The 15,065-nt window shown below is 33.0% G+C and overlaps 1 protein-coding gene across 7 annotated transcripts in view; it reads right to left on the reverse strand.

The window, feature by feature from the left end:
* Positions 1 to 407: 407 nt before the first annotated feature.
* The window catches only part of LOC117341480 (cell wall integrity and stress response component 3-like), a 66,591-nt gene continuing 51,933 nt past the window's right edge, over positions 408 to 15,065 (reverse strand). For 5 of the 7 annotated variants that reach the window (XM_033903348.1, XM_033903349.1, XM_033903350.1 and 2 more), the window contains one exon: positions 408 to 4,949. In XM_033903348.1, the coding sequence (XP_033759239.1) occupies positions 4,743 to 4,949 (207 nt within the window). In that variant the 3' untranslated portion in view covers positions 408 to 4,742. Of the gene's footprint in view, positions 4,950 to 6,957; positions 13,629 to 15,065 lie in introns of those variants that run through there. The other 2 variants (XM_033903352.1, XM_033903353.1) reach the window with 1 other exon arrangement.

Consider the following 15,065-nt stretch of genomic DNA (forward strand, 5'->3'; position numbering starts at 1 on the left):
TCAAATGACTGGGCTAAACCGAGACTGTGATGTTAAGTGAGCATGTCCTCGATACTCCAAGGTTTACGTTCACTTTCGTTCTTTGGAATAATGCGAAATCGACTTCATGATGTTGATAAATAAAATAATTTGGTCCTTCGTTGTAAATCAAAGAATCTCCAGGTCGCCACACCGTCTTTGCTTCTCTGTTATCTTCAAATACATGAACTTTTGGTTTGGTCGTTGTTTCCCATTACTAATCAATGAGCTAGTCGCATACCTTCATTTTGTCCGACATATTCCAGGGGTGCGGAGAGCGAATGTGAATGTAACCCAATGAGAATCGAGGTCCAAATTATATCAGCAAATAATGTTCTGGTGAACAAGATGGCGCATGCGCTACCCAAAGTGACAAGAAACACGAAATGTTGAGTAAGAAAAGCCTTGTTTTATTATGGATTTATTGTGATTTGTAGTGTACATGTAAATGGTACACGACTCCCTCTCCTGATAAAGTTTCACACACACACAGTATTATCATTCATACCGTCACACTTGCCAGACAACACACACACACGTCCTCTCCGTATGATTTCTCCTTTTTATAGGGGTGTCCAGCAGAAACAATTCTATTCAAAAATGTCGAGTTCAACCGTTTTTGATACTGATGTGATCACAGTGATTTCTTAGTTTATGTTTCAAGACCTTGTCTTGTAATTTTCGCGCTTTAATGATTAGCTAAAATTAGCTGCGATAACGTGAAAGCAGTCTAGGCAGTGTATGAATATTCGTTCTAAGCTAAAATGTGACATTGTTTGTTACAGTTTCACCAAATCTGAAATAAACAATTCATCATTGCTCTACTCAATTAGAATTTGATGATAGGCTTAAGGATCATACCAAAATATATAATTTACAGTATTGAATTTTGTTTGGAAGAAAATTAAGTTTCATCTGATCACGGATCCTTCATTTAATTATCCCGTCCCTCCTCTAAAAAGACAATATCACAGGGAGAACAATAGCCATACCATGTTCCTATTCTGATTGTTACATATAACATTACTCTGTGTAAAAATGATAGAACTAAATATGCCTTACTTAATTAAATACATCCGTATATTCGGTTAAAGTTTACCACAAATAAAAATAATCAGAATGTTACACCTTATTTATCTGAAATCCAGAACTAGATCATAATGCATAAACTTACATCTACTTTTGTTTGTATTTTTTATCTGAAATCCTGAATGAAATGTTCTTTAGATCCAAATACCAGTTTGTCTATATACCTGGTTGTGTTTTCTGCTTATTGTGAATATCCCAGTTAATACATTCATGTATGATTTTATCTACTTTCGCTGTTTTCCTTTAAGATATCTGCACCAAAAGACCTATATTCACACAAATTCCTCTCGCACCAATTCATGTATCTTACTAATAATCGAGTTTCACTTTCAACACCACAATAATCACATATAATTATAAAAATCTAATTAATCTTATTTAATCACACATCTATACACCATGTACAAATTTATATACACATCTACGAGAATGATATGTGCAAGTGTAAAACTTTACATACAAAAATAATGATTATTATATAGAGTAATACATGTTTGTTATAATCACAGAAAATCGACGGATTTTTACATTTTAATGTCATGTTATCAACAGTAACACATGGTTAGTCAATCAATGAACAATGTTTGTTTGCATAATCTTGCCAGGACCTTCATCTAGCACTCTATTAATTCAGGGAAATCTTTAATTTAGGAGGTAGAAAAGAACCCAGCAATGTTTGAAGTGCAAAACTACAGCAAGGAATAATCTGAATTTCTCACGGATTTTTAATAAACACAACGATATTTTCCTTTAAAGAGAGTTCATAACTAGAACTGCATGTGTTCCGAAAGCATTGAATAAATTGCAAATAAAACTGATGTTGGGGAAAAAAAAAGAGTCCTTCTTAAGGTTGGATTATCACTTGGGAGATTCATTTTCATCGGTGATTTTACTTATTCAGGACCCCCAAAACAATTAACTCATCTTGTTTCTATTACAAACCAGAAACTGATACCCTTAAAGAACAACTGGAAGCTGTCTTTCCCATGTAATCACGTATAGGCTTAAAAGAATATTTCATCTGGCAAGTCCCAAAATTACAGATGGTGTTTTTTTTGACTTGCACGTTCCTGGGACCGGTCCATACTAACAGGAATGGAGTGAGGGTTGGGAGTTCCCAGGACTTGGTCATACGTATGTTTCAATTGTACGTAAAGTGGTCTTGCTTTAATATATTAAAACTCTTCACTAAAGAGGACTTTCTATACAGACAAAAAACACTACAATGTATCAACAGCACTTTGTGAGAAAATGAAGATTTAACATTTATGTTAATTTGAAACATAAAATGGAATGGATTGAAGAAATCAGTATCAGAAAATAGAACTAAGATAGAATATAGAAAATAGATGGCCAGACAAGGCAGAGATTTGTTAATACTTAATAATGATTAGAAATAAAACTGTTGCTATCTGGAGACATTTCCATTATTAGTGTAACGTTATATCATGGTATCATTCTGTACTTCATCTAAATGTATGTACACTATAATTATATAATGAATTTGATGGCACTTTGAATATGTTGAGATTACAAATCAGAATACAACAAAATTATTTAACAAACATACACTAGGGCACATCAACAATATTTCAAATGAGTTACCATGGTAACTGGTATTGTCTAGGCTTCTTAACAAGTCAATACAAATCCTCTTTGAACCGATTTTTTCTAACTATGACATGAAGTATCAATTAATGATTATTGAAAAAAAAATGACCAAAAATGAGGCTTGTTGAGTAAAAAATGTATTGCCTTTTGCTGTATATCAATGAATTATAGCATTCATAAAACAAAATTATACCCAATGTCATTTAGATACCAATGGTACCTCTGAAATATGGGATGTTCCTGTAAATCTAGCTCATATGAAATTTCCTAAACTGTAATTGGTATTTAAATCTACATCTATTCAACTGTGAGTAACTTTTAACAACACTATGTGACTATCATATTCCATCCCTCACTTCTCCTATAATACATACAGTATTACTTATCACAATCATCTCTCAAAAAATAATAAATGTTTTGATCTGAATACAATAATAATCCAAACTCAAAACAAAATATTTCTTTTTTAAATCCCTCGTGATTCTCACATGAATAACAATTTTTCATCACCCTCATATAATTGCTGTACACGATATACATGTATTTACAATTTAGTATATAGTTTAGTATATTATCTGTCATTAAATGTGTATACATAGTAATTAAACCTAAAATTTCATAAATCAAATATATTCAACCTTCCATTTAAAATTAAAATTTAAAATGTTGTTTTATTTTTAACTCTAAAAAACAAACACACAGGAATGTTATGTTTCTAATTTGATTCTAATACGATATACATAACAATTAACTCCATATAGACGAATTCCACAATACAATCAACATTCATTATGGATAACATGCACAAGTATTGGAATCTGATTCCGTAGAGCCACAGTAAAAATAAACAAAAATACAATCACATAACAAAATACTTTGAAACGTAAAAAAATATTCTGTTGATTTTAGTTATGTGATAAAGAAAAACATATAAAATGTTAAAATGGTTGGAATGCACACAAAGAATGACAAATATTTGTAGCTTCGAGATAGTTTATATTATTCTTATTAAAATAATTTCTAAAAATATTATAGCATATTAATTTCAACACAAAATTACAGTATAGTTTTCTCAATATTCATTTTTTTTAAATTGAATTTTCAATTTTATTTTCATGTCTCCTTCAACCCTAACCGATTTTACTAGAATTTCCAAAGTTAAGGGGCCATCCTTTTCTAATACGTGTTTTTTAATTCATGTAAATCTCCAGCCCATGAAGTGTTACAGAGCATGAAAACAGAGCACAACTTCATCAAAATTCTTTACATCCATCTACAAGGGTATGAGATAATTAATATAGCTTATATTTTTCTCAGTAAATATTTTTTACAACTTTAAATCCTTACCCCACTATATGATCTACTTATGTTTACAAATATATAATAACCTGCCTCTCAAATCAGTTATATTCCTCCATATTAAGACATGTACTTCTTATGTCTACATATTAGTAAAGATAACAGAAACTGCTGCTGTTTTTACACAACTAAAAAGAACTAACAGTAATTTAACTAATAATTGCCATAATTTGAAGTCCTATTTTTTCCACGAAGGGAGGTAACTTCCAGTAGACGAGGCTGCTGACCCTGTGCTGTACGTGTTATATATCTGATCAATCTTCCATTTTCTTTTTTTCCCTGTTCTTCCTTTCACATGAAATGAAGTTGACAGATTTTAACCCTTCCCTTCAATCAATTTCAATTCCTTCAACATCTTTGTGGCAAAGAGTTTAATATCTCCTTCCTAATGATTTTTGTAAAATTTTCAGCCGATGATAACTGGCAATAAATGCCCACAGCTTTTATATCCTGATCCTAATGTACTGTTAAGAGATCTCTCCAGCACAGCTTTGTCTCCTAGTCACGATATTACTGAACACAACCAGTTCTGTTATATGTATAACTCAATACGCTCCTTCAAATTGACTGTAATCATTTTCGTCAATCAACGTTATTCAGACTTCCTTATGGCTATACAGCCGAGTAAAGATTTGTTGGAAGGATAAACATAATTTGTTTCTGCCCTACACCGCCGATCCGATTCCAACAGGATGTCCACCGTCTACAGAGCCTCCGATGTCACCATCCTGGTCACTATAGTTATCATACACCTTGTTGGCATGGCCTCGTCCATCATCGTAGTCGTCACGATCACGATGGTCACGATGCCTCCTTCGCTGTCTCTTCTCCTCCCGAGGCTCATCCATAGCATTGTTGTCATGTCCATGTTTCTGTAAGGACAAATAATCAATAGAAATGATTAACAATATAATGATGTTATATTAAAGGTCTTAAATTGTGATATCTGCTAGAGGAAAACCATGGTTTCCATCAATTTATTTCAGAGAGAACAAAAAAAAAACACTTTTATAATATTGTTCTTGTTTATAGGCCTGTCTATAGACTGGATGGAGAGGATAACCTCGTATACCAGGCCCTGAGGTCATCTATCACCCGTGATTAAGATGTCGGTTCTTATAGGTCAGTAACAGTTACCTCCCTTATCCTTATACTATTAGGATGAGTCTGATCAACTGTTTACTATATAAACAGACTATTTCTTCTAATGTGATTATATAAACAACCAATCACTGCCTTCCTTCTGAATGGTGGTGCATGTGCAGCTGATGTCTAGTTGCAGTCCTCAGACCAAAGTAAATAAAGAGGTTGGTCCGAAGTAAATCAGTGGTCGTAACCAATTAAATCAGAGATCGGACCCAGGTAAATCAAGAGGTCGGTCCAAAGTAAACCAGAGGTTGGTCCGAAGTAAATCAGAGTTCGGACCCCAGTAAATCAGAGGTCAAACCCAGGTAAATCAGAGGTCGGACCCAGGTAAATCAGTGGTCGTAACAAAGTAAATCAGAGGTCGGACCCAAGTAAATCAAGAGGTCGGTCCAAAGTAAATCAGTGGTCGTAACCAAGTAAATAAAGAGGTCAGTCCAACGTAAATCAGTGGTCGTAACCAAAGTAAATCAGAGGTCGGACACAGGCAAATCAGAGGTCGGGACCCAGGTAAATCAGTGGTCGTAACCAAGTAAATCAGTGGTCGTAATTAAGTAAATCAGAGGTTGTACCCAAGTAAATCAAGAGGTCGTAACCTAGTAAATCAGTGGTCGTAACAAAGTAAATCAGTGGTCGTAACAAAGTAAATCAGAGGTCGTAACCTAGTAAACCAGAGGACGTACCCAAGTAAATCAGAGGTCGTAATTAAGTAAACCAGAGGTTGTACCCAAGTAAACCAGAGGACGTACCCAAGTAAATCAGAGGTCGTAACCTTGTAAATCAGAGGTCGTAACCTAGTAAATCAGAGGTCGTAATTAAGTAAACCAGAGGTCGTAACCAAGTAAATCAGAGGTTGTACCCAAGTAAATCAGAGGTTGTACCCAAGTAAACCAGAGGTCGTAACCTAGTAAATCAGTGGTCGTAACCAAGTAAATCAGAGGTTGTACCCAAGTAAATCAGAGGTTGTACCCAAGTAAATCATTGGTCATACCCAAGTAAATCAAAGGTCTTGTTTTCATATCGAATATGCTTATCTATTTTGATAGCTTCATCCATACAAAGATTAACACAGTATTCAATATCAAAGTGACTTTGAAATTTGATAGATTGTCCTTTAGAGTTGCACTATTGTTAAAAAGTAGAATTACAAATAGTATTGTTATAGAATACAAGTATTAGCTTGCGAATGTTGTTTTGTCTAATAGTGGTGGGCTGATGATCGAAAAATATCGAAAAATCAGTCTTAAATATATAGATAAATAAAACCATAAAATCATCGAGGACGATATTGATATCAAACCAAAAAGTAGCTGATCTTATATTTTACCGATATATTCATTGGTCATTTACAAGCTATTAAGGAGATTTCGATATATTAACAACCGTTAAATGCTTTGTTTGTGTTCAGTAATGAAAATAACGATAAAGTTGCAAAGGCGAAGACATGTAATTAATGTACTTGAGATGTACCTAAATTTTCTATAAAAAGGCAATACTGTGCTTTTAGAAATCCGATTACATGTATAATCAATAATTGATTGATTTCGAGATTCTGATTATCGCTTCTGAAAGTGAAACCATTTCGAATCACTACTGTTTAATCCGACACCATTATAAAAACCCAATTTTAACCGAGTAAGAAATCTACCGACATCAGATTGGACAGGGACCACTTAAATCATTACACACAAAGACATTGAGACTTGCGCATATCTTAGTACATGAAAAACAACACTATTTTTGTTTACAAAATAATTTATTGTATATTCTCCATAACAATGATTGCTGGTGATGAGATCTTAGGATCTCTATGTCCTTATAGTATTAACACCAATATCCATACTTGGTATAGGAACTGTTAGTCGGGAATAAAACAACCATTTATATTTTAGTTAGAGACTGGATTTACCCTTCTTGATAGTCTATTTCAGGCAGAGAATAAAAGAAAAGTGGAATAAGTGTTTAAGTTCTATTGAGTTTATAAAGACTGTTTTACTAAAAAAGATGTACCTGTACAATATTTACTTGATTTTTTCCATAAAATTCCCAAAAGACAGGAAAGATTTCACAAACACCAAGTTTTATAAAATTTCCAAAAGGACAGATTTTTTATAATGGAATGACAAATTGGTGTTAAGCAGAAATGTAACAAATATTTTACTACTTTGGGTATAACAGAAGAAGGATTATATGAAGGTGTCAATATCATATTTGCAAGACAAGTCTTAATCATTCTGATCACAACAAAGCAGATACACACCCTAATATACCTAACCAATCAAAGGAACGTTACCAGGTAGGTAGTTTACCAGGTAGGTAGTTTACCAGGTAGGTAGTTTACCAGGTAGGTAGTTACCAGGTAGGTAGATTACCAGGTAGGTATATAGTTTACCAGGTAGGTATATAGTTTACCAGGTAGGTAGTTTACCAGGTAGGTAGTTTACCAGGTAGGTAGTTTACCAGGTAGGTATATAGTTTACCAGGTAGGTAGTTTACCAGGTAGGTAGATTACCAGGTAGGTATATAGTTTACCAGGTAGGTATATAGTTTACCAGGTAGGTAGTTTACCAGGTAGGTAGATTACCAGGTAGGTAGTTTACCAGGTAGGTAGTTTACCAGGTAGGTATATAGTTTACCAGGTAGGTAGTTTACAAGGTAGGTAGTTTACCAGGTATGTATATAGTTTACCAGGTAGGTAGTTTACAAGGTAGGTAGTTTACCAGGTAGGTAATTTACCAGGTAGGTATAAAATTTACCAGGTAGGTAATTTACCAGGTATATAGATTACCAGGTAGGTATATAGTTTACCAGGTAGGTAGTTTACCAGGTAGGTAGTTTACCAGGTAGGTATAAAATTTACCAGGTAGGTAATTTACCAGGTAGGTACGTGTATATAGTTTACCAGGTAGGTAGTTTACCAGGTAGGTATAAAATTTACCAGGTAGGTTATTTACCAGGTAGGTACGTGTATATAGTTTACCAGGTAGGTAGTTTACCAGGTAGGTATATAGTTTACCAGGTAGGTAGATTACCAGGTAGGTATAGTTTACCAGGTAGGTATATAGTTTACCAGGTAGGTATATAGTTTACCAGGTAGGTATATAGATTACCAGGTAGGTATAGTCTACCAGGTAGGTAGTTTACCAGGTAGGTAGTTTACCAGGTAGGTAGTTTACCAGGTAGGTATATATAGTTTACCAGGTAGGTAGTTTTAGGTAGGTACCATTAATAATATCAGTCTTTACAAATCCAGCCCAGTCTCATTCAATCTAACCAATACTCACACAGAGAATTAACCAATAAACATACCTGATTATTATTCATTATTTGATTTTCATAAAACAAATATTATGACGTCCATTAATTAAGTTTTGAGTACCTGGGATCTGGATTTAATCCTTCCTGTCTAATATAAATAATTTTCAGTTAAATTTGATATGATGAACATGTGACTGTTAGGTGCGATAACTACAGAATTATACATGTTGGTTTAATATATCCAGATTAATATGGAAATGGTGTTTGATGAAATAGATTTAAAAAATTAAAATAATGAGTGTATTAGCAGTGTCACGATACTGAGATTGATCACAAAAATATAAGGTGTTAAGACAAAATGTCAGTCACTGTAAATATATTGGTCATTTTAAAACATGTACACCTTGTGTAAATACAACTAATTTCTGTTTCCTGTTAAATAGATAAAATGTTTCTCTACAAGTAAGGGTCAAAATCTATCAAACATTTCGATAGTGAGGGTCAACATCTATCAAACATTTCGATGTAGCACTAGTTTATCTCTAGCTCCTTGTAAAAAATCTTTGTTAGCATAACACAAAAAATATCATGTGCAACAATACAGGCTGTGGTGTTGAATTTGTTCACAATAACACAATATTTTACAGAAATGTGCAGGAAAAAAAAAGGAAAAATATTACAAGATTGCATTCGTTTCTCATATTTAAGACACCTATAGCTATTCATCAGTAGAAATGGTAGAAATGGCACAAAAATTCTTAACAAAATAAATGCTCATCTATTAATTAAGATTGATAATTGCTGTGTTTTGATTAAGCCTATCTGAAATACACACTACTCTATCATTAGATTAGTATGGAATGACAACATATTGATAAATTCATAAACTGATAAAAAAATACGAAAATTGTAACAAGTCCGATCGATATAACAACTTTAAAAACATGCGTAACATACATTGTACATGTACTTAACAATTCTGATGTAACAGTGTATTTTAAACTTAACTGCCAGTATATTCATTCTAGCAGAAATATTTTGTGCAAATAAGCCACCTCTCCAAGTGAAAAAAGATAAAAATTTACAAAAACCTCTCCGAGCCGGCTTATTTGCAAGCAACTTCCATTGTTCAGATATCAGAAATCTTTGTGACTAATCAATACAATGTACACTGTGCAATCCAACAAGTTTGTCACTACAACACCCTGGTAAGTTAGTGTTGAGACCAATGATACAGAAGACACATTCATATTAAGATATAACAACTTCCTTACCTCGTAAATATAAATATATATATTTTTGAATACAGTTATAAATCTTATTTTACAAAATCTCGAGATCTGGGTTAATATTTAGCCATCATATACCATTTGGAGATTCCTTTCTTAAATACGTTATCTTATTAAAAAAAATTTCTTCTCTGAATTATTTTGATACTATGGCAAGAATACCGAGTACTGAACATGCTACAATACTTAATGTTAAAATCTCTGTATAATTCCCTATGATTACTGTTTATATACAAGTAATAATATAGGCCATTCAAATTTTCATTTTTTTTAAATTTGCACCATATAAGAAGGCACCTTTCAATAATCACATCTTTTGTCAAAAATTGTGTCAAACAATCTTTATGCTCCTCTTTTACACAATTCTCTCTTTCCAACGTCATGAGTGATACAAATAACTATAATAGAATTATCACATGGATTTAGGAAACCAAACCAGTCAATCATTTCTACTACAGAATCACTACATAGTCCACCATTCTATGGTAAGTCAAACGATGTCACTTATACAGCTTGGCTGGTTTGGTTTGGGTGGTGGGACAATGTTCATATATTCCCTGCTATTTAAATTGGGGAAAATAACAAACTAAGGAAACTGAGAATGAGACAATGATGGATTAACATTTGATGTTATATGTAGTGGTAAAATACTTTATATAATTATATACATGATTGCTTGGTCTACTAATCACTACATCCCAACCTGACCCCACCCCAATCCCCATCCCTACACATACATCCTGGTTAATCAACAGAAACTGAACTAGAACTGTAGTAATCTTCTATCTGTCAGGATTTTTTAATGAATACCTCAGTTAAGGCCAGAAAGTAAAAAAATAATGTTTTCCTTTTTCATTTTATATTATATTATATATATCTTCACACCTATTGTAATCTTCCATAGGGCAATTTTTGATGAAGCACTGTTTAGCCAATCATCACAATCACTCTCCTATATAATCTTTGTAATACAAAAGATATTGAAATAATTCTATCTACCGACATATGTCTTATCAATGACTTAACACCTAGTGGCATCTTCCATGGCCTATATTAACACATCACCATACTTAATGTACATACTATCTATTGCCCTATAAGAATAACATCCAAATACATGTTATATACATATACTACTCCAATCTTACTACGCCTTACACACAGACCAGCACACATTGATATGGCACTTTATCAAGGTCACAGAGACCATGATTTACCTTCAAGGTCAAATAATTAGATATATGTGTTAAACAAAGAGGTTATTAGGAAGATCTGCTTAGAGCACCTTAAAAACAAATATCTTATCACTTTTGGCCAGCTTATCATAGTTGTCATACAGTTAAAGAAACAAATATCAAGAAATTGAAAATAACACATTTTCTGAATATTGATACATATCATGAAAGTGTATTTATAACTTCTAGCCCATATTTAGCCTAATTGTTATAACAAGCACCACAATAAAAAGGCTTTAATCGCACCAATCAACATAAAAAATACTACAACTTTTTTCTCTCCCCCTGTGAAAACAAATTTTTGTTATTTGCCTCCAAAAATGTGTGAATTGTTTTCTTTTTTAATTTTAATTTTGGAATTTCAGATACCAGAGGTATGTTTTTTTTTTTTAATTTCAATCTGAAAATGACATTGAGACGATATCTTGATTCAGACAATACATCTTATATCAATAACTGTCGAAAAAATAAATGTCTATGTTTGACATTGTCAGTATTATGGTTTGGGGATTGAGTATGAATGTTTAAACTGGTTTTCTTCATAATACAGATCCATATAAAATATGTACAAAGGTTGTAACAATGAAGTAAAATGTGTAAGAAAACTGATATCCTGCTTTACAGTATCATATTGTATTAATGTCAGACATCACATACCACACAGTTGGTTTAACATAGGTTTGGTATCATCTCTTCATTTTACCAAAAAAAATCAAAATTCAAAACTTAAACAACTAAAGCATAGGAACTAAAAGTGGTACCTCACACTAAACAATGAATGTTAAACAATGAATGTTTCATTGTTAAACAATGAATGTTAAACAATGGATGTTAAACAATAGATAATACATATGATATTGAGATGTCCTAATTTTGTTCCAACAAAACTCTGATGTCTTGGAATATTATACAAAGGAATGTGTATAGACTTTATAACATTGTAACTCTCAGAGTGTGTATGTCATGGTAAATAATGTTATGTAACAAAATGGCTACCATACACAAATGAATTGTATGTATAGCCAGACATTCTCTAATACATTGCAAGGCTCTCTGTCATAGGAAATAATGTGGCGTAACAAAGTGGCTACGATACAAGATTTGTGTTAAATTATTATTTTTTCGACTTTCATGTCAGTTGTATACTTGCATAAATTCTAGAAAACCATTAATAGCCATTAAGCATAACAATACTGTGTGCATCAAATGTACAGTCCTAACTACCTCCTTAATATTCTATGACATCATAACAACAGTTCACTGGCCTAGCAACAACCCTAGTCCCCACATAACCAACACCTTTATATGTACACTGTTTAGACATCTACCCCAGTATACCCAGGTCATCGTTACAGAAGACATTTAGAACAAATAACAATCAGCATCTTTAGATATTTTAAGGTGTAATATCTAACTTTGAATTAAAAAAATGTACAAAAATAGACAAATGCAGACATTTATGATATTCAACTGTATAAGGGCACCATGTACTTATACAAGAAGCTATTGACATTTTCTAAAAATTTAAAACTACAGTGTAGAAATTTAGAGAACAATGGTGTTCGGAATACCATTATACAATGACTTGGTATTGTGACGGAATGATCTGCCAAACAACAACAGAAACCAGATCAGGTACACAAACACTGGTATTCCTGATGGAATACTGGGAGAATACTGGGCATACAAAGGTTGGTCTCCCAATAACTGGAATATCGTTTTACAGTGAATTATCAGACTGTAGACAAATCACTGCAGTAAACAACTTTTTTATTGACTTTAATGTCACTCATCTTCATTCTCAGGTGAAATATGGCATATTGTACCCCAAAAACAGGCGGATAATACGTAGATATATACCATTCTACAGACAGTGTTGTAACATCTACACAAAAATAAATCCATTACCCTATTTCTTTCACTTTGATATATCTGAAGATAACGTAATACCAAAATTATTTCACAAATTGACATTTCTAAAATTGCTGGATTACTGTAAAAATTTTCATTTTGTTTTTAATTAACATATGTATAATCATATAAGTAACTTTTCTCTTTCTATAAATGTATCTCTGTTGTGTATTAAATGAAATTCCACTGAGGTAGTCTCACCTTAAAACTTTTAAATCAATGAACTGACATGTACACATGATGTCATGATGTTTAGACCTCTAAGAAGCACCTTAACAAATTAATCAATCGATGAAGACCGTAAAGAAATGAAACTTAACACATAGAAACGCAAAATATATTGCACACAAAAAATGTGTAATTACACACCATAGCCACTCACAACAGTTAAACAATCATAACTAGGCAAAACTTTAAATAAATGTTGATCTTATTCCTTCTGATGAGAAATCCCACACATACTTCCTCAAACTTACATTTTAACTTCTACACCAAACAAACATACATTCCTCACGTACAACTCACACTATCCGTACAGATACTAAACAAATTTGACGGTGGCATATTCAGTCGGTGTGTGTTTGCTGAGTCGAGGAGCTGGCACACCAGGAGGTCGACTAGCAATGTCAAGGTCAGCATAATGTAGTTCGCGCTTGACCTCCACCAGTGACTCGCACTCGCGGGGTGGGGACGGGGGCTGGCCGGGGGGCGATGCCTGTCAAATACATCAAAGAAAATCTGTGTCAGTGGTTGGCAGATCATATTTAAAATAATTTGGAACATTGCTTTCATTATTTCCAAAAGTATATTATATTTATCATCCCCAATGAAGTTTTCATGTTAACAGTTAATGTGGAAGTTTTAAAAAATTCTTATGAAATATGTGTTTTGCATAGTCATAAATCATATAAATTCATTATCTGAAAAGACAAAAAGAATTTTGGCCTGAATGTATTTTTTCCACAAATTATTTTACTTCTTGGATTATAAATTATGATTAGAATACATTTTTCTTCAGTTTGAATATACTAACAGGTGACTGTCAATATCATTAAAGTTTGAATTTATTTTTCCTAATAAAAAAAAAAAAGATAAAATTCTCAAGAAAATTGCAAAAAAAAAAAATCTTAACATTGCTTCTTTCATAATGAGAAATCTCTGAGAAAAAACTCCCCAGTATGTTGGAGCATTGTTAGAATTTATAATTTGAAGTACATTCCGCACGCAAGATATAATGGAATATTTGTTTTAGAAAATTGACAATTTGTCAATAGATAGTATGCGATACATAAGCTGTAGGAATTTCCGTTTACAACTGATAGCTCTGCCATGCACAAGACACAGGACTTTCTTCATTGATGTACAACTTACATACATACACATGCATTCTCCCTTCAGGTTTTATTTGGTGAGTGTCATACATAGCAATCAGATACATATAATATACAGTACATAATAAAATAGAGTTATTCCCCTTCAAGCAGTCTAAGTCAATACATCTGAATGTACATTCAATACAGGTAAAATACAACCCTGTATATAACCTCCATTGCTGTTTTTAAATACTGGTCTCAAATTAAACTCAGAAGTGTGTTACGTTATGGCTGGATAGTGGGACAATAGGATTAGTGGTGAATGGATTTCGGGGCAGATTAGCAGTGGCTGAAGAATGGAACTATAGATTAGTAGTATTGGCTGGGTACTGGGACAACAGTATCAGTACATGGTGACTGGTAAGTAGTGAGACAAACAGATTACCGATAGGTAAAATGGATTAGTGATGACTTAATTGTACGACAAATGGAATAGTGATGACTGGATTCTACGAAAAATGAATTAATGATGACTGGATTGTACGACAAATGGATTGGATTTCATTGTGGGGAAAATGGATTAGTGATGACTTGATTGTGGAAAAATGGATTAGTGATGACTGGATTGTGGGGACAAATGGATTAATGATTGTAGTGTGACAAATGGATTAGTGATGACTGGATTGTAGTAGGACAAATGGATTAATGATTGTAGTGAGACAAATGGATCAGTGATGACTGGATTGTAGTGTGACAAATGGATTGGTGATGACTGGATAGTGGTGGGACAAATGGATTAATGATGACTAGATTGTAGTGGGACGAATGAATCAGTGATG

This window comes from Pecten maximus, chromosome 13, assembly GCF_902652985.1.
Source record: "Pecten maximus chromosome 13, xPecMax1.1, whole genome shotgun sequence".
Classification (NCBI taxonomy): Eukaryota; Metazoa; Mollusca; class Bivalvia; order Pectinida; family Pectinidae; genus Pecten; species Pecten maximus.